The sequence below is a fragment of the Mastigoproctus giganteus genome, chromosome 3, assembly GCF_048544385.1.
Source record: "Mastigoproctus giganteus isolate SK-2022 chromosome 3, ASM4854438v1, whole genome shotgun sequence".
Classification (NCBI taxonomy): domain Eukaryota; kingdom Metazoa; phylum Arthropoda; class Arachnida; order Uropygi; family Thelyphonidae; genus Mastigoproctus; species Mastigoproctus giganteus.
Window position 1 is genome coordinate 218,965,104 of NC_143577.1, and position 26,598 is coordinate 218,991,701.

Sequence of the window (26,598 nt, forward strand, 5' to 3'; positions counted from 1 at the left end):
AGCAGTCTTCCATGTGCAACAGTATCAACAGCCTTTCTAAGATCCAATACATGATATCAAAGCTATTCTCTGCATCCAGTTGCTTTGTGACCACGTCATAGTATCCAATTAAATTGGTCAGACAAGACTTCCCATTAACAAAACCATGCTGAGTCCAAGCTATAACTGAAGTCTTGTCTATATGATCCTGCAGTTCTTCTTTAACCAGTGCCTCCATTAATTTCCCTGGAACAGAAGTTAAACTAACAGGTCTATAATTACTTGTGTTGCCCTTTGATCCTCCTTTGTGAATTTGGGTCACATTTGCACATCTCCAGTCCATGGGTACTTCCTCTGATTCCAAGGAAGCTCTCATAATTATGGCTAAGGGTTTGCTTACTTCTTTTGCTGCCTCCTTTAATATAACCGGATAGGATAAATCCCATCCACCCCACATATATGACAAGTGAAGAGAGATCAGTAAAAAAATAGGAAACAAACAATATGTTTGATGCAATGTCTTTATTTTTAACATCTCTAAACATTTTAGCAGCCCCAAAAAATTTGGTAATTATTCGCCATGAATATTTCATCACCCAGGTTCCACCGTGATACATACCTCACACTGCGCTTAAAGTTTAGACTAAACGACTGGATTCACTATAGTTTGGGGGGGGGGTACGTGTAGATGTATTTTGTCAATTCTCCATGTGCATGCAAGCATGGTAAAAATGATTGAATCGTATGGCGTATTTATTAAATAGCAAATAAATACTTGTTAGACTGTTTTAGAGTATCGGCGCACACTGACTGATCACTTTCTTCAGAGTACTTCTACACTTTTATGGTAAATTTTAATGTGTATTCCGAGGTGTGTTGCTACCCAAAGAAAAACCACTTTTACCCAATTTTGGGTAATTTATCCAGGTTTGGGAAGCACTGATGTAGGTGAATTGCCAAGTGATGGTAACAGCAATGTTTCTTCCTGTTAACTTCAAACCTGTAATGGCGCACTATGGTCATAGTTGCCGATGCGCCCAATAAATCCCGAAACAAACAAACAAACAAATCAAACCTGTAATTCAGTCAATGGGCCAGAGTATGATTCAAGCAAATTATACTTTGGTCCATTGGCTTCAGTATTGTAAAAATATTCTAGTTCCTGTAGTAAATGTAATTGAATATATCAAACTAAATTAAACAACATAACTTGAGAAATGGGGTGTTTTTCTTTCAACAAAGTATTTACCAAATTTATGGGAAAAATTATGGCCTAAATTGGATGATTTTATAAAAAAAATTGAGAAACTAGGGACAATGAGGACATCATAGAACTGATATCAGGCTGTATTTATGTATTAACACATATACTGAATGGTCGGGCGCCTCTGTAGCCAGGTAGTAAGGAGCAGCAGTGCGTAGCACACGCTTCTTGATTAGACAGGGGTTCGAGCCTGTGACCACCAAATATGGGGGATGTGGAAAGGTCAGGGAATGACCACCGCATTTCCCGGAGCAATATGGCCTTAGTTGCTAATGCTCCTAAAAACCAAATCACACACACTGAATGGACTACAGAAAATGGGATAGCAGTTCACCAAATACTGTTTCTGTGTGAGTTCCACAAATCTTCTTTCAAGAAGAGACTAAACTGAGCAAAACACAAAAACATGTGATTTCTTTATTCAGAAATAATAAAGAAATTGAATTATATTGCATAATATGTTTTGAATAATATAATGTAAATTAATTTTTTTTGTCAAAATAAGTTTAGCATTTTTCTCATATTAATATAGACCTTTTTTCTATTTATCATTGCATTTTTTTTTATCACAGAATTCTGTACACAATGTAAAAGAAATCACTAATTATAAGTAATTCTTCATCCTTGCAGATTGAAAGAAATGCTTTTGCACATCTGAAACTTATTTATATAATGTGTATGCATGTTGCAGGACCAGCAAGCAGCCGTAGTTCTTCAACTAGTAGTATCAATAGTGTTTCCTCAGAGACCAGGTCGACTAGTTCCTTGCTGTTGGGAAACAACAATGATATCTTTATTAAGGTAAAATAATTAAAATACATTTAACAGCTTTAGAGTGTTTTCTAAGTATACAAAAACTTGTAATAAGTAAAGATGGTATTTTCTGTTAGATGGTGTCTGCAGCATGTACCAGGGTTCCCTATTTACAGTTATTTTAAGAGACCCTTCTTGTGAGTTGGAAAGGTGTGGAGAAAATTTTCACATTATACATATAACCTGGCAGCAGTCATGTCCCTGATAGTCATCTAGCATGTGCCCAACTGTGTTTTTTATTTCTAAAAAAAAATTTGCTTGAAATATACAATTCCTGAACTTTTACTAATGGATTGTACTACTTATTAAGTGTAATTTTTTTAATAAAAACTTTTAAAATTTAAGTTTTTTTTTTTTACATGTTATTTTCAATTAAATAAATCTTTTATTAATGCTGTTTAAAATAAAAAGAAAACATAAACATAAAATATAAACAGGGAACAATTAGTCACTTCCATTTTCCAGTATAGAAACCTTTTTAAGTGTACAAAAATTCAAACTTTATACTTGCACACACATTAATATCAATACATGCACAGGTGCCTCTGTAGCCAGGTGGGAAGGAGCAGCAGTGCGTAGCACACGCTTCTTGATTAGACCGGGGTTCGAGCCCATCACCACCAAATATGGAGGATGCGGAAAGGTCAGGGTATGACCACCGCATATCCCGGAGCAATATGGCCTTAGTTGCTAATGCTCCTAAAAACCAAATAAACAACAACAATACATGCACACACACACACACACACACACATATTAAAATAAATTAAAAGTCAAATAAATAAGTAGATAAATAATAATTCATACAGTAAATCATTTTACCTTACTGATAATAATAATAATCAGTGAGAAACCATTTTATATAATAAATAAACTATGTGTATTTTAGTGAAATTGCATCATTTATACACAGCTAAATATAGATTAGCAAATTTGCAATAGCGACACCGTTTAAGTTGCATCTCATATTGTGAATACCTTCACGACGAGTTGCCATGACATTGCACTACTTCGAATAAGTAACGCTTCACCCAAAGGAGAAGACTGTTGTTACTTATTCTCAGTAGATACCACCACCCAGATGGCACAGTTTTGAAATATGGTGTGTAGTGTAAGTGTAAGTGTTTTTAGGGTCAAGCGGCACCAGGGGTTCCCCCGATCTCCGCGTAGTTTACGTTGTGGTGTATTACAGTACACTGTAAATGCCAGAGATTTAAAAGTGTATGGATCTTGGATCGTGTAATGTCGTGTAGCATTGTTCTTCTGTCCATTTAGCCGCTGGACCCCTGTTGGGATCCAACGTTGCCCCACTTACGCCCCGTGGAGGCAGGCCAGGAACTCCGTAGACTTAGTTTACTCTGGCAGGTCCTGCCGCTTAGTTTCCTGAGATTTCGGCGGCTAGGACAAAAAAAAAAACACCCCTTTGGGTGCCATATTCCAATGGTCATCAAGAAAATAAAATAAAGTGTTTTTTGTTATTTGCATTGATGTGGGGATATTATCGCTTTAATTTCTTAGACCGAATGCTGGGTGTATGACGGTTTTGATGTATTAATTTTGACGTGTGGGACTTCACTAGCGTGAAGATAGAGGGGAGGGAGACAGAAGACTGGGGGGAAAAGACAGAAGTATGGAGCCAATAAAGAAGGCGGCCCCAGTTTCAGTGGGGCATGCCCATGCCCCACCAGAGAGGAAACAAGGGAAGGCGAGAAGGGGAACCGCGTGGCCGTCCCCTCCTCCCGTGGAGTTAAGAATTTTAGGTGAAGAGGGCTAGAGTTGCCCTCTTCAGGTCCCCAATATGGCCTTTGTCTCACGTCTGTTTCTCTTCATTGTCACTCATGGGGCAAGCCGCATACTTGTGTTCCTCTTTCTTTGGACATCATCATTGGTTGATATCCCCGTCCTTAGTTTCTCGTATTCCTTGGTGTCCATATTTGGTTTCATTACTCCTGTTGGCCTTGGTGGATGGCTATTTGTAGTTTTCTTCTGGAGAAGATGTCCTGGGCAAAGCGACTAAAGGCCGCAAATTCTTCTGGTGTGTCTAGGAAATGGTGTTCCTGGGTGTTAGAGATGTATTTAATTCTCGTGATCATTTGACATCTGATGTCTTCATATATTTCACACTGATGCATAACGTGATGCCATGTTTCTAGTTCGCCGCAGAGACAGTATGATTCCTTGATTATTCCCATGGCATTTAATTTGGCCTTGAAAGGCCCGTGGCCGGTGAGTAGAAAAGTAGTGTTTAGGCCTGGGTACAGCCATGCGGGAGCCTTGGGATACAGCTTGGTTACTTGGGGATTTGAAATATGGTATGGGATAAAGTTCTTGGGCGACCAGGCTAGTTGGGTGGGTAAAGTGCCTGCCTGGCAACCCAAAAGGTCGCGGGTTCAAATCCCGCCTCGGGCTTCGATCAGAGTACTGCAAAAACCTTGGGAGGTGCATTATGACCACAGAAGCCGTTGCACCAACAACTAAAACAAACAAAATAAAGTTCTCGGTTATCCTCATACTATCGCTATTAGACTTAGAAAAGAGATAAAGATGTAGGAAGGTGATAGTAGGAGAGGCAGAGTAAAGAAATGCTGTAGAAGGAAGAAAGGGACAGTTGCGCCTTCAACTCACACTCAAAGCTCATATATTCCTCGAATAGGCAATGCTTCCCCAGTAGAGAAGATTGTTGTTACCTATTCGAGGAAACTCAGTGGCCATCAGGCCCCCCCAGACGGCACCGTTTCAGGGCTATTTTGTATTTGTGTGGGATAATAACTCGACTATCCAGTTGTCCCTATTAGACTTAGAAAAGCAAAAAGGTAGAGGGAAAGTAATAGTAGGAGTGGAAGAGGAAAAGAAACGGCGCAGAAGAATGAAAGGGACAGTAACTCCTTCAACTCACACCACTCAAAAACTCCTCGAATAGGCAACACTTCCCCACTGGAGAAGGCTATTGTTACCTATGCTTGGAAACTCCAGACATCATCAGGCTCCCACTGGTGCCGTTTCAGGGCTATTTGGCCCTTCTTCGGTGGGTGGGTAGGTACCCGAGTGATGTAATGATGGCAAAAACAGTTGTGAAGTATATCTTCACAATATGAGAGATGCCTGATGGTGTATGATATAAGTTAAGACTCTAATGCATTAGGGCTTAAAGCCTCAAACTGCAAAAGAGATTAGACTATGTGTATTTTAGTGCAATTGCATCATTTATACACACTGAATATAGATTAGCAAATTTGCAATAGCGGCATCGTTTAAGTTACATCTCATATTGTGAATACCTTCACAACGAGTTGCCATGACATTGCACTACTTCGAATAAGTAACACTTCACCCGAAGGAGAAGACTGTTGTTACTTATTCTCAGTGGATATCACCACCCAGACAGCACCGTTTCAGGGCTATGTGGCCCTTCTTCAGTGGGTGGGCAGGTACCCAAGTGATGTAATGATGGCAAAGACAGTTGTGAAGTATATCTTCATAATATAAGAGATGCCTGATGGTGTATGATATAAGTTAAGCCATCATTACATCACTTGGGTACCTACCCACCCACCAAAGAAGGGCCAAATAGCCCTGAAACGGTGCCGTCTAGGTGGTGGTATCCATTGAGAATAAATAACAACAGTCTTCTCCTACGGGTGAAGCGTTACTTATTTGAAGTAGTGCAATGTCATGGCAACTCGTCGTGAAGGTATTCACAATATGAGATGTAACTTAAACGATGCCGCTATTACAAATTTGCTAATCTGTATTTAGCTGTGTAAAATGATGCAGTTGAATAAAATACACAGTCTAATCTCTTTCGCAGCTTGAGGCTTTAAGCCCTAATGCACTAGAATAATAAATAAACATAAAACAAAAAAATACAGGTAACCCTCGTATAACACGGTAGTTTGGTTCCTACGAAATCTTGTGTAATGTGAAACCATGTTATACGGGACTAAGAACAGTACAAAAGGGAGGGGGGGGGGGTTATGTTCCAAAAGCTAACAAAAATACGCCATTTTTTTTGTAACTATTGGAAACTTAATTTTTATAGTAGTAATAACTTAATATTTTAACTTTATTTTCATAATAGTAGTAACTTAAATAGTAATAGCTGAACAAACGTCTTACCTTACGAACTGTGATACTTATATGCAGTGCTTTTTTTTTTGCAAAAAAATAGGCGCCGGTACTCATTCTTTGCTATCAGGAAAAATTCTGTGCAGGCACGGGTGACACAGCTAGCACGCGGTGGGTGTCAGCCAAGCCAGCTGCATCCATCTGTTAAGGAGATCACGTGACACTGGGTGCCTCCGTAGCCAGGTGGGAAGGAGCAGCAGTGCGTAGCACACGCTTCTTAATTAGACCGGGGTTCGAGCCCGTCACCACCAAATACGGAGGATGCGGAAAGGTCAAGGGAATGACCACCGCATATCCCGGAGCAATATGGCCTTAGTTGCTAATGCTCCTAAAAACCAAATAACAAACAAACAAACAAATGTGACACTGGGCGGAGTCAGCACCCATCAATCACGGCCGTATTGCTAGCAGTCGGAACACAGTACCCGATACTGAATCTCGACCATTAATTTTATTAACACACACAGTTTATTAAGCATAAATTTATTATACAAGTATATAAAAAATAAGTCAAAGGTGAGCTGATTTAATAACTAAAAATAATAAGTAAAATGTAAAAATAAGTACCAAGTAGAAAAATAAGTAAAAATAAGTACCAAGTAAAAAAATAAGTAAAAATAATTTCATAATGAAGTTTTGGTCGAGATTCAGAAATGGGTACCCCTTCCAGACTGCTAGCGATACGGCCGTGATTGATGGGTGCTGACTCCGCCCATTGTCACGCCATCTCCTTAATAAATGGAAACAGCTGGCATGGTTGACACGCACTGCGTGCCAGCCATGTCACAAGCTGTTAAAAAAGGTGCCGGTACGCTGTACCGTTGCATACCGTCACAAAAAAAACCCTGCTTATATGTGAGATAATGTACGTTCATTTAATTTTCTTCTTCTTCATCGCTGCTAAGCACAATCTCTTCTGCAGCATCTAGATTTCGTGTACCTTCAGCTCTCTTTAAAAGTCACAAACTGCACTCTTCCAAGTCGCAATTTTTTTTTATAGTCTCAAACAAGCACAAGTTCAATAGCACAGAACCTAACCCAGGGATCTCCCAACAAAATACAGTGGACCTCACTTTAAATGATTCGTGAAAATTGGAAGAATATTTTGCAGTTAGCAAAAGAAATTTACACTTACATACATAGCTTAATTAATACGTACTGTAATATGTACATACTAATTGATATTGCTGTTTACTGCCTTTTTTTTTTTTGTTGTAAAATTTAAAACAGTAAAAATGATAAGCAATTAATAACAAAGAACACAGCACACACAAATTGCAACAAACACGATATGGAGTAATGGGTTTTTGAAAATTTATTTATGTTTTTTATATGATTGAATATTTCATGGAAGGGGAAACACATTTCACCATAATAATGTGAAAACCCACAGAATTCCAGCTCTCGGTGCTACATCAAATGCAAGAAGATAGAGTTTACTACCCATTTATAATTGATTACATTAACAGAAAAGACCAGTAAACCGGAAGCTGCAAATTGTTTTTATTGTTTTATGGTAGTGACTTCCAGAAATGTGCTTTAGAAAAATATCATGAAGACGATAACAACTAGTGAGTCAGCAGCAGGGATTCATAAAAAGGGAATGGAAACATTGAAAATTACATTTAACATAATAGCAGGGTTTTCTCAGTATAAAAAGCTCAAAAATACTATGTTATGCAAGGTTTCCAGCAATTCTCATACCGTGTTCGAGCGAAACCTTGTTGTAGAACTACTGTGTTGTGTGAGGATTGCTGCAATTTATCAATCGTGTTAGAGTGAAACCGTGTTATAGAAGTACTGTGTTATATGGGGGTTGCGGCGCCTCCATAGCCAGGTGGGCAGGAGCAACAGTGCATAGCACACGCTTCTTGATTAGACCGGGGTTTGAGCCTGTGACTACCAAATACGGAGGATGCAGAAAGGTCAGGGAATGACCACCGCATATCCCCGGAGAAATATGGCCTTAGTTGCTAATGCTCCTAAAAAAAACCAAATAACAATAACATACGGGGGTTGCCTATACCTAATTTCTGTAGCAGAAGCAGCACCCATTGATGAGAAATTTACTTGTTTATGTAACTCTGAAACTGAAAGTAGCATTTTGAGGCAGAAGATATAAATACTAACACAGATGGTTGTTGTGCCATCTGATAGGCTCTCTGAAATGTATAATTTGCGGTAAACAGTAACCCTTGGTCCAAGGTAAATGGCTGAAAATTTCAGACATTAACCTTGGACCAATAATTAATGCACAGTTGATATTTTTGAGTGTCATCTGTCAGGACCTGCACGAGCAGTGCTCGGTTAAAATATCAGGAATCTTAAGATGGAATGGTCACCAGACATGAATGCGAATAAATTTGGATAATTTATCCCTGTTAAAGATTTTTATGTCGTTTTGATTTTTTTTTTTCCCCTAGAGTTTCTGTGTCCAGTTATTTAACCCAGCATGATAATTTTATTAAATGTAGAGTTACTAGTTCAATATAAGCTGCCCTAATGTCACTCTTTTATGCATCTGCTGTAATTGCACTGTCCATATGGTTTCATTGTTGCTGGTGGGTAGATGAATTGCAAATTTGTATTTCTATATTTATATGTTTTGTGCTTTCTATTTATCACAAATCCCATTACTGGCACATTATTGTATAACTAATTAATTTGGTGTGTATTGATCTCTACATAAAGGAGGTATGGTTATTCATTTAAAACTTTTTTGGAAATCCTAAATATACAGGGTGATTCAGGAGGAATAGTAAATATTTTGGGAGATTATAGCAGTGGTCTCCAAAGTGGGGTGCATGAGATGATCCATGGGGTGGTTTGGTAAGTAGAGCGAGTGATGCAATCCTTTCATTTGGATCAACATATCTATGTGAGGTGACTTTCTCTGCAGTGATTATTATTAAAACCATGTTTAGAAAAAAAATTAACTTGTAACCAGATCTTCGGGTAGCTGTGTCCCAAAATATGATCTTTTCAAATTATATGTGATTTTATATATGTGATTCTAGATATAATATATTTAATTATTTATTTAATATATTTAATTTTTTATTCTGGGGTGCTTGCTAGTCCTTTTAAGTAAAATAAGGGTGCATGACCAAAAAAAAAAAAAAAAAAAGTTTAGAGACCACTAGGTTATAGTATCAGTAATTCTATAAAAAAGTTCATATAAACATGTGTCCAATTCTCAATGGATACGGAGATACAGCTGTTTTGGCATGTACAAAGCCATTATGAGAGGTATTAAAGAACGATAAATGACTTATTGTTAATATTTATTGACTTTTTCAATGATACAAAACACAAATAATTGACAAATTTTTTACAGTTCAAAGTAAATGTTCAAAAATTCCACCGCCAATCTCAATGCACTTTGCATCTCTTGTGGTAATATGACGTGTGTTGTTCTTCTCAGGTTGTCTTGGCATTCCTTTATGAGGGCAGCGGCGTCTCCATAGCCAGGTGGGAAGGAGCAGCAGTGCGTAGCACACTCTTCTTGATTAGACCGGGGTTCGAGCCCGTGACCACCAAATACGTAGGATGCGGAAAGGTCAGGGAATGACCACCGCATATTCCCAGAGCAATATGGCCTTAGTTGCCAATGCTCCTAAATAACAAACAAACAAACAACATGAGGGAAGCAGTATCAAAAATGCAAACGAACAATTCATCTCTTGTATTCACCTTTTCTTTGTATACTGCCCTTTTCATCCATCCCCAGAAACAAAAATCTAATGGAGTGAGGCCTTGGTGGCCAATGAATGGGACCACCGTGGCCAGTCCATCGTTTAGGGAAAGTTCTATTTAGATATTGTATCACCAGATGGGTATAATGTGCAGGAGCTCTATCATGCTGAAAGTACAAAGGGTACTAGGAACGTTTTGCAATAGAGCTTTGTTTATTTAATTTTTTCAAAGTAATTTCCTCTACATTCAATACACCTCTCCATCCTCCGAAACCAATCTTTAAACCAGTTCTGCCAAGTTTCACTAGGGAGTAAAGCACACTCGTTGTCCCAAGCCTGTAGAAGGTCCTCATCACTGGAAAACCGCCTCCCTTTTAGCTTCATTTTCACATGCGGGAACAGTGCAAAGTCGCAGGGAGCAAGGTCTGGACTGTAGGGAGGGTGCTCGAGAAGTTTCAGTCCTGTCGTGGTCAAATATTCGGTGCAGGCTTTGGCGCTGTGAGCTGCAGCATTATCGTGATGGAGGTACCAGGTGTTCATTCTTGACTTTGGCCACAGGTTCTTCATAGATCCAATGACTTTAGGCAGGCATTGTTCAGTATACCACTTAGCTGTGACTGTCTTCTGCGTGTCCAAAACGACACGTTCCACAATTCCACTCGATTTGAAAAATACAGCTATCATTTTCTTCTTTACAGATCGGGATTTTCTGACAATTACGGGTGTGTCTTCATCATCAAAGACCCAAACTTTGTTTTGAGCCTTGGTCGGCAGATCGTAATAGTACAGCCAAGTCTCGTCACCCGTCACGATGTTGTTCACATACCGAGATTGTCCCTTATCAAACTTTTTTTAACATCTCCCGGCACCAAGTCACATGTCGTGTCATCTGCTCTTCAGTCAGTTGATACGGCACCCAGAGAGAACAAAGTTTCTTCACGTGCAAATGATCTTGCAGAATCGAACGAATTGCTGGTGCATTTAGGCCCAAAGTATCCTCTATCTGTTGGTAGGTCACTCGCCTGTTTTCGTCAAGCATTTTCCTCACAGCAGTAACGTTTTCCTCCGTAACCGACGTTCGTGGCCTTCCTGGCCTCTCAGATTCCTCTAGAGTGAAATTTCCCCTTTGGAATTCTCTATACCACCTGAATATCGTTGTACGATGTGGACAATCATCATCTAGTGCAAGAGTCATTTCTTCTAAGCACTGGTCTATGGTTAAACCACGCACGAAATTATACCGCAAAACTGTCCTTATCTCATTTCGTGACCACGATGCCATCGCAAGCACTTTACACTCTCACTACTAATGAATAACTGAGCCCATCGACTTGGCACGGCGGCTACTATGCACGTATGAACATGTCTCAACATGCAGCAACAAGCAGCTTCCTGTGATTCATTGTTGCGTCATATTGCAAAACGTTCCTAGTACCTTTTGTACATACCAATCCTTGTAGCCAAGGGAACGTCCTCCAATAGTAGTGGAAGTTCATTTTGCAGAAATTCCAGGTAAAGAACCCTGTAAGATGATTTTGTAACACAACAGGCCCAATCAACTGATTGTCAATAATACTGCACCACACATTCACAGAGAAGTGATGTTGAAAATTTGTTTCTACAGCGGCATGTGAATTTTGGTCTGAAAATTTGTTTCTACAGTGGCATGTGAATTTTGGCCACCCATGAGAGTTATGGGTGTTGTTAATACTGTCACGGGTAAAAGTAGCTTCATCACTGAACAGTATTAATGGAATTAATCAGCAATTAGCATTTACCCACTAACAAAATTTCAATCGCTGGGCATTGTCTCCTGGTTGAAGATGTTGCACCTGCTGTATGCAAAATGGATACAATCTGTGCTCACATAATGTTCGCCATAGTCCTGTCTGTGGAACACCGATTTGCGGAGAAATTCTTTGTATGCTTATAGTAGAACTATGTTCTACCAACTGAGGAATGTGTTGTTATTTGGTTTTTAGGAGCATTAGCAACTAAGACCATATTGCTCCGGGAATATGCGGTGGTCATTCCCTGACCTTTCTGCATCCTCCATATTTGGTGGTGACGGGCTCGAACCCCGGTCTAATCAAGAAGCGTGTGCTACGCACTGCTGCTCCTTCCCACCTGGCTATGGAGGCACCTCTGAAGAATGTGTTCTATTTCATCCACATTTTGTTCATTTTGCAAGTTCAGAAGAAATATGAGTGCTGGGAACTTTACCAGTGTTGGGCAGTTTGGTGTAAACACTCTTGAATCCAGTATTCTGCAGTTAGGAAACTGTCAACGGTATTCTGTACAAGCAGCAGTAGCACTTCCACCACAAAAACACAAATTTAACATATCGGCACATTTAGCTTGCGTGAAGATGTGTGCCATTCTTAACAACACTTCTAACACCAAACAGCATCAGGTTATAACCGCTTCTTGGTCACATCTGATTCAGGGAGCTGTGTTTGCCAGTTTAAAACAGCTGTATCTTCGTATCCATTGAGAATTGAACACATTTATATGAACTTTTTTATTCAGAATAATCGATACTATAACTTCTCAAAATATTTACTATTCCTCCAGAATCGCCCTGTATATGTACCATAGGTGTGGATTTTAGATATGAAAGTTTAATACAATCCATGAAGAAGTCACGTTCAAATATATACCCTTCAGCATGTATTTGAACACCTCACTCCTGGAAAAGATGGTTATTTCTAAAGGTCACATGACAGGTAGATGGCAGTTAAAACTTGGATATAAAAATTATTCACGCTCAGTCACAGATAGATTGAGATAAGTGGACCTCGATCCCCCTCACAAGAGGTGTGACAGTAGATTGTCACATAGTGACTATATCCATTTGCCAGATAGCAGAAGGTGTGATACATCCAAAATCAGCTGTATCAACAAAATCAGTGTTCCCAAAGCAAGTTCTCTTGGGAACACTATTCCAGGGGATTGTAATAAGTCTATTCATCCTAAGCCAGGTAGACCAACATTTATGATTCCCAGAGTTTGTCAGAGAGAGGAAATTGCAAAGACACCTGTAATGAGTTGACTCAAGGGGGAGTTAACAGAATTAAGTTAAAGTAGGATCAATGGGTTACCATGGTCAAACAGCCAAAGTTACCACCGCAAGTTGGTGCAACACAATTTTACTAAAATTGTGTTGCACCAACAATGAGGTTTGGTGGTGGTAGAATGATGGAATGGTCCTTTTTTATGTGGTTTGGTCCATGTGTTGTCATTGACGAATCCATGAATGCAGATGTCTATTTTAACATTTCTAAATTATTCTGCCTTATCTGCATTATGGCAATTCTTTGGAGAGGAGCCATATTTGTATAAGTATGATAGTACTTCATGTCAAGCACAGCGAGTGCAACAGTCGATTGAGGAGAATAATGTCGTGAACCTGCCATTTCCAGGCCAGACCGGAATTCAGTCACTTTGGGAGCTTTGGAACAACAATTGGGAGGCAGAACAAGACATCCTATTTCAAGCGGAGAACTTGCTGTAATCTTAATGGGAGGTGGGAGTCTCTATGCACGAAAAACTCATAGAAACTGCCCACTAGAGGATTATCGATGTTATTAAAGCCTGTTGGGGGGGGGAATCATGCTCAATATTAATACCTTTCTCCCAGCTGTATGTGTGTGTGTGTGTGTGTGTGTGTGTGTGTGTGTGTTAAATATATTAAAGAGCTGTATTCCAAATTAGAATCTTCTGGCAGAGATTTACATAAAAAACAAAATATTTAAATTACATGTGAATTGAAGTAGGTGCTAGTTACATAAGAAATATGGATAATAAAAATTTTAATAAACAAGAATTTATTATATTTCATAGTGGCATGTATAATTCTATCCACCTTGTCGTGGTGGGGGAGCTTGCATATCCTGATGACCCGGAGAGCTAAGTCGGCGGTAGCTTAGTTACTGGTAGGGCCTCCCAAGCTGGACAGGTCAAAGGGTAGGGGCCAGACTAAGAGAGATACCCCGGCCCTCCAGGTTGGGGGTTGCTGCAACGGGCTAGCTCCTCGTTCAGTGTAAAAAATACACAAATGCTAAACGACCTACAAGTGAAAATGGACTGCACTTTCAGAAACGACTCGGCAAACGGAAAAGGACTATGATTTTGGGATGCTGGAATATTCAAGGCCTTTCAGCTAAAAGAAACTTTCTTTCGGATGAACTGCACAAACTCAAGTTAGACATCGTCGTGTTATCAGAGACAAAGAAAAAGGGATGTGGAGAGGAAATAATGGGAGAATACTACCATTTTTGGAGTGGAGTTGATAAGAGTGAAAGAGCAAGAGCAGGAGTTTCTATTGCTGTTAAAAAGAAATTGAGACACAACATCAAAAACTGGAAATTTATTAATGAAAGAATGATCTCATTGGAACTGAAAATGTACGGGAGAGAAATATGTATTTTGGGAATATATGCCCCAACTAATGACACCACCGATACCTTGAAGGATGAATTTTGGGAGGATCTGAGAGAACTAATAGAAAAAATTCCTAAGAAAAGATATTTCTAATGGGAAATTTCAATGCAAGAGTAGGAACTGAACAAAATAGCGAAGTTATTGGAAGATTTGGAGAGAAAGAGAGGAATGACAACGGAGATAGACTATGCAATCTTTGTGAACAGTTCAGCTTGAGAATAAACAACACATTTTTCCAGCACAAGGATATCCATAAATATACTTGGTCACAGGAGACAAGACAAATTAGATCAGTTATAGATTACATTATTTCAAAACATTCAGGGACCTATGTATTAAAAGATGTCAGAGTTTATAGAGGAGCTGAATGTGGATCTGACCATTTTCTTGTTAAAACAACACTGAGGTGGAACTGGATTAATAAAATATGTGTGGACAACCAACAGTGCAGGGAAGGAGAAATGCTACAAGTGGATCATTTTAACATTGACCTACTCCAGGACGACAGCATTAGAAACAACTTCACCCAGAGACTGGATGCTGAGATTAACAAAATAATTAATTAAAGATAAACGGTAATACTGAAGAAATCTACGAATATTTAAAAAATACTGTTAAAAAAATAGCTCATAAAATCCTAGGCAAAAAGAGGAGCCAAGGACCAAAAAAGCCCTGGATTACAGAGAAAGTAAGAGCTGCTGTAGAGGAAAAAAAACTTGCATATCAGAAATGGCTGGGTGATAGGAATGATGCATATAGGAACATTTATGTTGAAAAAAATGAAAATAGCCAATCGGTTGATAGTAGAAGCGAAAAATGAAGAATGGGAAAGGAAATGTGCAACTATTAATAGCAAATTGGGCTTCAAGCAATCAGCGGAATCATGGAAGGTCCTTAAAGACTTGAGAAAACAGAATAAACACAATGCTGGTTTGCAATTAATACCTTTGAAAGACTGGACGGAGTACTACGAAGGACTTTTAAAAGAAGACCGGGAAGAGTTCAAGACGGTGGAGGATTTTGGTGTAGAAGACTCGGGCTTAAAAGTTTCTGTTAGGGAAGTGGAACTCCTGCTAAAGGAAGGAAGGAATGGCAAATCACCTGGACCGGGAGGAGTTTACATGGAACTTCTGAAATATGGAGGAAGAGGAGTGGCTGTTCTGATACAAAAACTGTTAAATAGTATACTGAGAGGAGAAGAAATACTGAAAGAAATGATAACAGGATATATTACATCAATTTATAAGAAGGGCGATTGGAAAAGCTGTTCAAATTACAGAGGAATATGCGTCCTGAACCTGCTGTTAAAGATCCTTGGAAAATGGATCAGGAACCATTTAGAAGCCCGAATTGAGGTATCAGAACAAAGTGGTTTTTCAGCTGGGAGGTCATGTATAGATCATATCTCAACAGTACGACAGATCCTTGAAAAATGCCAATCAAAAGGAAAAAAATCTTTACGATTTTCATTGACCTTGAAAAGGCATATGACAGTGTTCCAAGAAAACTCTTATGGGAAGCACTGAAAGAGGCAAATATTGATGGACAACTGATTAACATTATTAAGGCAATTTACAGGAATAATAGATGCAGAATTAAAGTGGGATCAGCTTTGTCACCTGAATTCCACACTTCAAAAGGCTTATTACAAGGTTGTTGCATGTCACCAACACTTTTCAAAATTTATATCGATATCTGCCTAAGATCCTGGTCAAAAAAATGTAATAAAATGGGATTGCTGATTAATAAGAACACCTATATTCACAATTTACTTTTTGCAGACGATCAGGTGGTGATAGCACAAGACTTAGAAGATGCAAAGTATGCATGTCGTCAATTGTTTGAGGAATATAAACAATGGGGTCTAAAAATCAATTTTAGCAAGACTGAAATGTTGTCTTCAGGGCCAGGACACGTTCTAAATATTGCAGGTTTTAAAATCAAACAAGTCGATAAATTCAAATATTTGGGATCAATCTTACAAAGTGATGGATCATCCCAAGCAGAGATCAATTACAAGAGAATTACAGAATTGCAGAGATCAATTACAAGAGAATTACAGATGGCAGAAAGGCTATCGGCATGTTAAACTCTGTTCTGTGGAGCAAAACTATTCTACATAAAACAAAGAAACTTATATTTCAAACGATTGTACAAAGTCTTCTATTTGATGGAGCGGAAACCTGGACATTGAATAGGCGAGCGGAAAACAAATTGCTCTCCACAGAAATGGGATTTTTGGAGACGCTCAGCAGGAACTTCTAGAAGGAATGAAGACATAAGGGAAAAAATGGAAGTGAAAAAGACTATTATTGACACCATCAGAGAAAAGCGTCTAACATGGTATGGACATGTAAAACGGATGCAAAAAAACAGATATCCAAAGGCTATCCTGGAATGGATACCTCCTGGAAGAAGGAGAAGAGGAAGACCTAGGAGGACATGGATGGATGGATGGAGTACGGGAGTGCATGACAGCCCGAGGCTTAACCGACCAAGACACCTTGAACCGCACTTTATGGCGGGAAAAAATTCCTAACAAGAAATAACTTGTAGGCTGAGGAAACCCATTGTAAATGGAAACACTCCTCTTGAAGAAGAAGAAGATGTATAATTTTCCCTTGCGTTGTATGAAATGTAGTGACTAACTTACTATTGGCAAAATTTGGATGAAATGTCTGGCTCATTCCAGCTGATAAAGATTTGTAGTAAAAGATTTTTTTTCTGGATTCTGATTTCTAAAAGTTGGCAGGTATGCATTAGTATAGGACAGCGTTTCCCAAAACTGTGTTCCGTTAAAAATCGTAATTAATAATTAAAAAAAAATAAATTTTTCATATTTGTAGCATACACCCCTTTTGTATCATTATAATATTTAACATAATTTTTTTTTTTTTTTTTGTTTATTAATATACTGGCATAAACTAATAATCAAATAGACCGCAGAACACTTTATTTTGGCGGGCTTTTGCGTAGAGAAGTATGCGTACAGGTAATAACATCTACGAAAAGTAGCAATGTGGTGATCTAATATGGCATTCATATGTGATTTAGCCTGGAGTACACGGGTTGAAGGAGAGGAGGAAGCGAACTGATATCATAACTAAACTAATTTCCTTGTATACATTTTTTTGATAATTATTATTATTTCAAAAACATTATTATTATTAAAATATGTGACCATGAATTTGTGGTTGAAAAAGAACTTTAAAATGAGAAGCAAGTACTCCTAGTATTGCTACTGTGGTCACTAAAAATGCACACAATATTGTCACACTTCAAAATGAGGATGAACAGTTGCAGCCTTTTGTTCCCCAAAAATCTGGAACCAACTAATAAAAAAAACAGGAACCAACTAATAAAAGACAAAAACGAAAGTATGACAGTTATTTCAATTTTGGCTTTACATATGTTGGAAATAAAGAGCTCCTGATGCACAGTGTGTTGTATTTAATAAAATATTAGCAAATAGTTCTTTGGCTTCTGCTAAACTTGTGTTTCTTAAGTGTTCTGTGTATATGCTGTGAAATGAAAAGTGTTCCATGACTAAAAAAGTTTTGGGAAACACTGGTATAGGATATCATTTTCGGCTTCATTGAGAGGGCCTTTAGTAGTTCAAGACAGTAAAGCGTTCCTGCTTCATTCTACTACCTAAACAAATTAATGCAGCTTTAATGGATGATATATCAACAAGAATCTTTACTGTTGCTTTGTTTTAGTAGCATTTGTAATGCACGATGGCTGCTATTAGTATTGATTTGTTATATCAAAAGGTACTCATTAATATGAGTACTCAAAAGAGTTATTAAAAGCATATTCAAAGCAATAAGTTGATTTAAAAAGAAAAAAAAAGGAAACAATCCAGGACTGTTGCAGACAATTTGGATTTCACCAACATCATTAAAACAACAGCCTCTCAGTAATGTTATATTCTGTAAAAAAAGTATCATAATGCAGGATATGGTGAGTAAGGTGGATACTCTACTGTTGCTTTTTTTTTTTTTTAGTGAAATACCCATACTGTTTAACTAAAGTGCACTAGTGTACAGGCATATTGTCGTGCAGCAAAATCCATTCTCTTTAGTCCATTTCTCCAGTCTTTTTTTTTTTTTGCTGATTTCATCTCTTTGATTGCCAAGGAATTCAATATACAGCTGTTTAGTTACAGTCTGGCCTTATGAATTCAAGGTGGATGATTCCTTTAAGAACAATGTGTTGATAAATGTGATTTATTTTCTAACATTCATTTAAGATGGCATGCAACTTACAGTTGAAATTCCAACTTTATAAGTTGTCTCCACATTGATTTCTCTCATTTCTCTCAATATCAGGCACACATCCAACTGTATTATTGTTGAAATTAAAGTTATTGAGAGGTGACAAATTTGAGGATAATCACTGACAATCACATTAACACTTATTGCTCTTGTGCCCTTCATGTAACATTGTCCTTCAGGTAGAGACTTTTTAATAGTACAAAATTGGTATTCTTCTCAATAACTGACATATTTTCATTACCATCGCAGTGTGATACTTCATATTGCATGCTTGAACAGAAACTACAACTGCAGTTCATGCCCTCTCAAACATTTTTAATATTATAACCACTAATTTTTTAGCCTCTTATATATTAGCTGACTAGCCATAAAAGATGTTACTTCTCATGAAGAGCACTTGAACTTTTGACTGCCTGTTAAAATTCATGATAACTTCGTGTAACTAATCTGCTAGGTATTGGTATTGTAGGATTTTCATATCTATTAGTGAGGAAACAAGAAAACTTGTTTTTCTTTTATTACTTTACTGTTTTAAATCAATTTTTTTTTTTTTTTTTTTTTTTCAATATTCTGTGACTAATACAATCCTGGCTTATGTTAATTTGTATTGAATTAACCCAACAACTACAGAAATTAATATTCTGTTTGGAAAATTAAGGTTGATCTTCTAGAGATTGAATAACAGTGCTTTTTATATTAATTTAGCCTCCTCTTCGTCCAGTTTCTACTGATGGAGGAAGTATCCTGCGGGATAAAGTTACCACACAGACTCCAAGGTTACAAAGAAATTCATATGCTGAAGGTTCTGCATTTAATAAATCAGGTTGTACATCATCAACAACATCAGGGGAATCAGTAGTGCCATCTCTTAATAAAGTTGGAGAGTTGGAGCCTACCAAACCAGTGCCTCCCCATCCTGTATCTATTTTGGCAAGTAAATTAGATCCAGTTCGCCGAAATAGTTATGGGTAAGTGATATGGACTTGCAAATATAAAGGAATATATTGCATTTTAAATTTTAAGCAGAGTATAGATAATTTATTTTAATTGATAAAAGGGAATGCAATTCAGACATATCATTTTGGGAATAAGTGAAGTTATATAATTATTTAATTTATATAATTTCAGATTATAAAATATATAATTTTTTTGGCCTTTTCAAAATTCTGTAAATTAGGAAGATTTTCAAATGTAAATGCAGTGGTTTTAATGCTCACAGCAGAACAAGCCTCTCTTTTCCATGAGTTGTATTTTTAAATTTAACTGTAGTAAGACTTGCATCCATATCAGATGCTATACCGATAATGTGCATAGCCTTCCACCATTGAGGTACTGACAAGCACCAAAACAGCTGTCTTGGGTGATTCCACATTATACTGGTGGGTAACACTTCACTTCTCTTTTAAAGGGGACTTGCTTATGCATCGTGGCCAGACTTGAAGTTTTGAGACATCAGTTCCTTTCACTATATTTTGCATCTTTTTTTTGACTGTGCTGTAAAATATAGATGTAAGGCTTGAAGTGGTGAAACCCATGTTTAGTCTCTAGAGCAAAGTTTCCGGCATCCCCCTCCCTCCATACTTCTCCTTCAACCCATGCACAGTACTAAGTACTATAGGTTTGATACCTTTTGTGTTTGGGGTTTTTCATAAAAAAAAAAAAAAAAAGTCCTACTGTACTTAAACTGTATTATTTACAGACAGGCTTAAAGTAATTTACTAACTCATTTTGGGAAATATTCATAAAATAAGCAGCTAATTGTACATGAATAGTGTTATCTGCAGTTTTATTTGGGGACCTGGACAGTGGTTCTCAAGCCTGTCTTTTGTCTACTTATGTAGACAAGAAATGCACAGGATAATTTGAGAATTAACCACATATAGTTAAAACCGTATGTGTGTGGACAAAAACTGGATCTATGCGTGTATTTGATCTGGTTTGCAGACTTTGTTTTGCCAAACTTTCATAGTTTTTTGTTTGCATTTCAGTATTTCAAATTATAGTGAGTGGTAATACAATAAGCTTTTGATAATTTAAAATTGATAAGTTGAGATGCAAAATAAATATTGAGCAGACAAAGGGTGTGAGAGTGGGAAGAGAAAAGTGCAAGTTAAATATTGAAATAGGAGAGAGAACAGAACAGGTGAACAAGTATTTGGGACGCATAATGGTGGAAGATACAAAGAGCAGCAGAGAAATATGAATTGCAATTCTTATTTTGCAGAGAAATAAGAATTGCAAACTTTTCAGAAGTACAAAATAATATGTGGTAGATTAGGAATTGGTTTAAGGAAAATATTGGTATGATTTCTGGAGTGGAGTGTAGTATTTTATGGAGCAAAGACATGGATATTGAGAATGGAAGATATTAGAAGATTGCTAAATTTTGAGGTATGGAGGAGGATGAAAAAGATGAGTTGATAATGTGAGAGATGAGAAGGTGTTGAATAGGATGGGTGAGTGAAATAATTAGAAGACAGGAAATAAATTAGACTGGATATGTGCTGTGAGGTGAGGGAATGATGAAAGATGTAATGGAGAGAAAAATTATGGGGGAAAAGGCTCATTTGGAGATTGAGGGAAACTATAATGGATGGATTGAGAGAGGATGGTGGACATGGTGGGTGGGCTGAGGACAAGGAGATATAGAGAAGTAATTGTTGAGTATATGCATGGGCCAGCCTTTGACAGAACACTGGTAATAAATGAATAAATTTCCAAAAATGAACCTGGATCTGGACAGTCCATGACTGTCAACTATAGAAAACATTGATGCTTTCCATGACCTGATTTTGAAAGATTATGAGATCAGATTACAGTACATAGCAAAAGCCTGAACATATTCTGTGAATAAGCCCATAATATTGTTCACAAAGAATTGAGTATGAAAATAATTTCAGCAAAATGGATATCACAAGATTTGAATGCACATTAGAAAAAGGAGTGTGAATTATGCAAAGACAATTTATGTGAAAGCTAATTTCAAAAAATTAATGAAAACTGTTGTCATATGTTGTGATTCCAAACTTTTAGGTGGGAGTATACATTTAATTGCACAGAAAAAATACACCTAACCTATCACTACCTAAGAACTAGCACACTATTGACTATTGCAGTTGATTTGCTAAGAGGTCTTCAGCCAGTCCTCCCAGCTATGTCATTACTTAGATCAGCATTTCCCAAACTGTGGTCTGTGAAAAATCGTAATTAATAATTAAAAAAATAATAATAAAATAAATAAATTTTGTATATTTGTAGTGTACTCCACTTTTTCATCATTATAATTTTTAACATAATTTTTTTAATATACTGGTATAGACTAATAATCAAATAGACTGCGGAACACTTTATTTTGTGGCTTTTGCATAGAGAAGTATGCGTAGAGGTAATAACATCTATGAAAAAAGTAGCAATGTAGTGATCTAATATGCCATTTGTATGTGATTTAGCCTGAAGTACACGGGTTGATGGAGAGGGAGAAACGAACTGATATCATCTTGTGTAAATTTATTTTGATAATTATCAGTATTTCGAAATATTATTATAAAAATAAATGACCATGGATTTGTGGTTGAAAAAAGGAACTTTAAAACAAGAAGCAAGTACTTATAGTAGTACACAACTGTGGTCGATGAAAGTGAACACAATATTATCACACTTCAAAGTGAGGATGAACAATCACAGCCTTTTTTTCCCCAAAAATCTGAAGTGAAAAAACAGGAACCAACTAATAAAAGACCAAAATGAAAGTATGATAACAGTTATTTGAATTTCGGCTTTACGTGTGTTGGAAATAAAGATGCTCCTGATGCACAGTGCATTGTATGTAATAAAATATTAGCAAACAGTTCTTTGGCTCCAGCTAAACTTGTGTTTTCTTAAGTGTTCCATAAATATATTGTGTGTTCCGTAAATATATTGTGAGATGAAAAGTGTTCTATGACTAAAAGAGTTCGGGAAACGCAGACTTAGATAATGGAAGCAAGCTGGCATTATGAGTTTAAAGTCGCCAATAATCTTCAACCATTAAAGTCATCTAATGCTAATCCATAAGCTGAAGACAGTAGAATTAGCAAAGTGTAAAAGAGATGGAAGTGAAACAGAAGCATGTTGTATCCTTGAGGACAGAAAGCAGTTATGGAAACTAATAGTTGAAATTCCAATAGAAACACATAAGTGGGATTTAGAAGATTATAAGTGGAAGTAGATATCATTGAGATTAGAATTCTGACCATATGTATTTGAGAAATAAATTTGGAAGTTTTTGGGACAGTTTCTAAGTTTTTTTCATAGTTTTGTTTGATCTATTAGTTTGGATATTCATCAATTCCCTGGTTCCCTGAGGCTTGTCACAGAATTCCTCTAGGTGTGACAGGCTACGGCTTGCTACACAGGAGTCTAAAACACTGATGGAACTGATATTAAAGTTCTGTTTGGTTGAATTTTTGATGAACACTAGTTCTCCGACAACCAAATCCTCTGATTGCCCTGGTGGGACTGTTAATAACCCTGGGTATACCCATTCCATATACAAGGTGTGAAACCCAGCACCTAGTATGTTGAAGGTGATCACCTAGGTGTAAACCAGTGTGAGCAGGGGTTGAGGTGTAGCATCCACACCACACAGAAAAATGTTTTTTCTCTATGTCACCAGGCAGTACTAGGTGGTAGATGATTCTCATCGTATGGTGCTTCACCACCACTGTGCTTATTGGGGACCTGACAGGGTGAAACCCTTGTTTAGTCTACAGAGCAAAACTCTGGTAATCACTGTCTTTTCCACAGACAAATATGCGTAATGTCTTTTGATATTATGATGGGCATCATGGTGGGACACCCAGTATTTGTCATATTTTTGGGGTCAACTCTAAAACAGTGTTTATAGGTTGGCTGCTAGTCTACTGGACTGAACTTATTGGCAACTTTAAGAAGCATCTGGTTCAGCTATAATCTTGTTTCATCTGTTTTGCCTCATAATGGCTGGAGGTAGTCTGAGTGATGTGTATTGAAGGGGGGAGCAGCTCTGTTGGGACTTCTTATGTCAGAGCTGGTTATATTTTTGCTGCATGTATATCATATCCTCCAAAAATTTCATTAATTCATGTCCCCCCCCCCCATACACACTTTTACTTTATCTACATCACAAATAGTCAAACTAATAGAACAGACATTTGCAAAAACATCTAAACCTTCCAAAAACTTTCTCACTCGGTTCACAAATGTGTGGGCTGAGTTCCAGTCTTAGTGATGTCCATTTCCACCTACAGACTGTCAAGCTCCACTTACATTTGTACAGATAAGTAAGTGGTTAAGTAGTTATTGATTGCCTCAACCACTACTCATCTCAATTGCCCTAACTATTCACTTGATTGCCTCAACCACTACTCATCTCAATTGCCCTAACTATTCACTTGATTGCCTCAACCACTACTCATCTCAATTGCCCTAACTATTCACTTTACGATTCCTTCCACTTCAAAGGTGGTACTTATTGCATGGGACTGCTCTGATATTCCTTGTCAGAGATTTTCTAACTTGGAATCTCCTCTGGCTTAAAATCTCTCTACCTTCTTCTTCTTAGCCATTACTGTCCCACTGCTGGGCAAAGGCCTCTCCCAAAATCTTCCTTCATTTTCTGTCTCACACCAAGTTTGGCCAGTTTCCTCCTGCAAACTCCAACTCATTGCACCATCTCCTTTTTTTGTCGATCTCTGTTTCTGCATCCTTCCAGTGGTATCCATTCACTTACAGCTTTACTCCATCTATTATCTTCTTTGCTCATAATATGATCTGCCCATTTCCACTTTAGATGTTCCACTATAATCTCCTTTATATTCCAGTTCTTTTACATAATTCCTCATTTCTAACTCTATCTTTGCATGACAGGCCCAATGTACTTCTTTCCATTGCTCTTTGTCCTACTTGTAATTTCTTTTTTGCATCTTAATAAGGGACCAGGTTTGTGCTCTGTAGGTAAATACAAGGTTTGTGCATATGTTTAAGAGCTTTCTTCTTAGACAAACTAGCAATTCTCTTTTCATATAGTCCCCAAGCATCCAGTATTTTTTTCCAGGCATTTTTAAATCTCATATTGATCTCATATGTCTGCCGATTGTGAAAAGATAGAATTTGCCCCAGATATGTGAACTGATTAACTAATTCGAGAGGTGTGTCCTCAAGATTTATAATGGGATACTGTTGGCAATTTGTCATGATTTTTGCCTTTTCAAGATTGATGTCTAAGCCAGCAGTTGCATTTTCCTTCCTTAATTCATCTAGCATTTCTTGCAATTCCTGTGCACCTTCTGAGAACAAAACAGTATTGTCAGTGAACCTTAGATGGCTTAGTTTCTTTCCCAAGATATTAATTCCTCTGCTTTCCTGTAAAAAGTTTCGGTTAGATTGGATCACCTTGTTTAACTCCTTAATTTGGAATTTCTCTCCCAATCTATCCAATTTTATTTGAGCTGAGCTTTCCTTATAGCTTTGCTTTAGTATGGTGATGTAATCTGTTGGGATACCCTGTTGCTGTAGGGCCTCAGAGAGTACTCTGTAGTTTACGGAGTCAAAAGCTTTAGTGTAATCATTGAAGGCCAAGTAAAATATCTTGTTGATTTAAAGCGTGTAGGTGGCTGGCCACTGAAAAGCCTTTTATGAATCCAGCTTGTTCCACAGGTTGATTCTCATCCAGCAAGCGTGAAATACATTCTTGAAGTATTTTGATAAATACTTTATAATTTTGTGAAATCAGGCAGGTAGGGCAGTAATTGGCAGTATCTGATTTACTGCCTTTCTTGTGGAGAAGTATTATGTGAGACATAATACTTTTTCACTGTGCTGGTAAGATATTTGTTTGCAATATTTTATTGTAAATTAGTTTTAAATATGGAAGTATCTCTTTATATCCAAATTTTATCATTTCTGCTGTATTTCCATCTCTGTTATTGATAGAACTTCAATATCTCTTGCTTTTTTTGTCTAATAATTTTTGTGAATATCAACCTCAATGCTGAAGGTCTCATCACCGTACAGTTTCTTGTAAAATTTTGGTGCTATTTTAATAATGGCATTTCTTCCGGTTTGAATGATACCATTTTCATCTCGTAGGCATTGAATCCATTTTCTGCCTGGTGCTGCACCTCTTATTGCCCACTTTGTGGATGTATTGCTTTCAAGTGCCTCTTAAAATCTCTCTATCCCATTCTGTCAAATTCAATTGTTGTCTCCTCCCAATTTTACTAATCTTTTGAAACTTTTTGGCTTCTTTTCTTTTAAATTCTGCTTTCTCCATCTAACTTTCTTAACAGTAAGCTAATTTTTCTTGGTGATTTTAATGTGAGCACCTCCAGTTGGCTTCAGTTTTCTCATTTACTGACCTAACTGGTCAAAATGCTGAGTTGTAATTACTAATGGCTTCTCACAATTTTTCATTTAGTTACCAGAACACCAGATAATTTTAACCACACACCCAATGCTTTTGGTTTTTTCTCACCCACCTTTTCCAAGTACATGAACAATGTTAGTGTTTCTCTAAGCACTTAAGATCTCAACTTGATGATGGTCTGTTTTCTCTTTTTCTCTGTGTGCCATCTCCTAATGGAGGTCAGTGACCACCAACGCAAATGTCTCTCTGTCACTGGTAGCTCTGAACACCTGCTCAGTGTTCAGTGCTGTCCAATTCTTAATGTTATCAAGCCACGAAGTACGTCTTCTCCCAGGCTTTCTTCTTCCTTTCATTCTCCCCTCAATAATTAGCCATGGATTTGCATATTTGTTGTTCCTCATCAGGTGTCCAAGTTATGCTGTTTTTTTTTTTTTTCCTTCTCCCCCTTTATGTCCATCAGCAATTCACGGGTTTTTCCAGTTCTCTGCTGGACACTCATTGGCAACTCTTGCTGTCCATGGTATCTTTAACATTTTTCTGTAAGTCTGTTTTATAATGGAGCATCTCTATCATGGCCATTTCTCAGCCTTCTTGTTTGTTGTTATAGGTATATGAAAT

General features: G+C 37.5%; 1 protein-coding gene across 2 annotated transcripts in view; it reads left to right on the forward strand.

The window, feature by feature from the left end:
* LOC150088728 (cytospin-A-like) overlaps window positions 1-26,598 on the forward strand; it is a 382,988-nt gene that overhangs the window by 321,903 nt on the left and 34,487 nt on the right. For both annotated transcript variants that reach the window (XM_090370880.1, XM_090370881.1), the window contains exons 11-12: window positions 1,935-2,044; window positions 19,302-19,564. In XM_090370880.1, coding sequence (XP_090227006.1) covers window positions 1,935-2,044; window positions 19,302-19,564 — 373 coding nt within the window. The remainder of the gene's footprint in view (window positions 1-1,934; window positions 2,045-19,301; window positions 19,565-26,598) is intronic.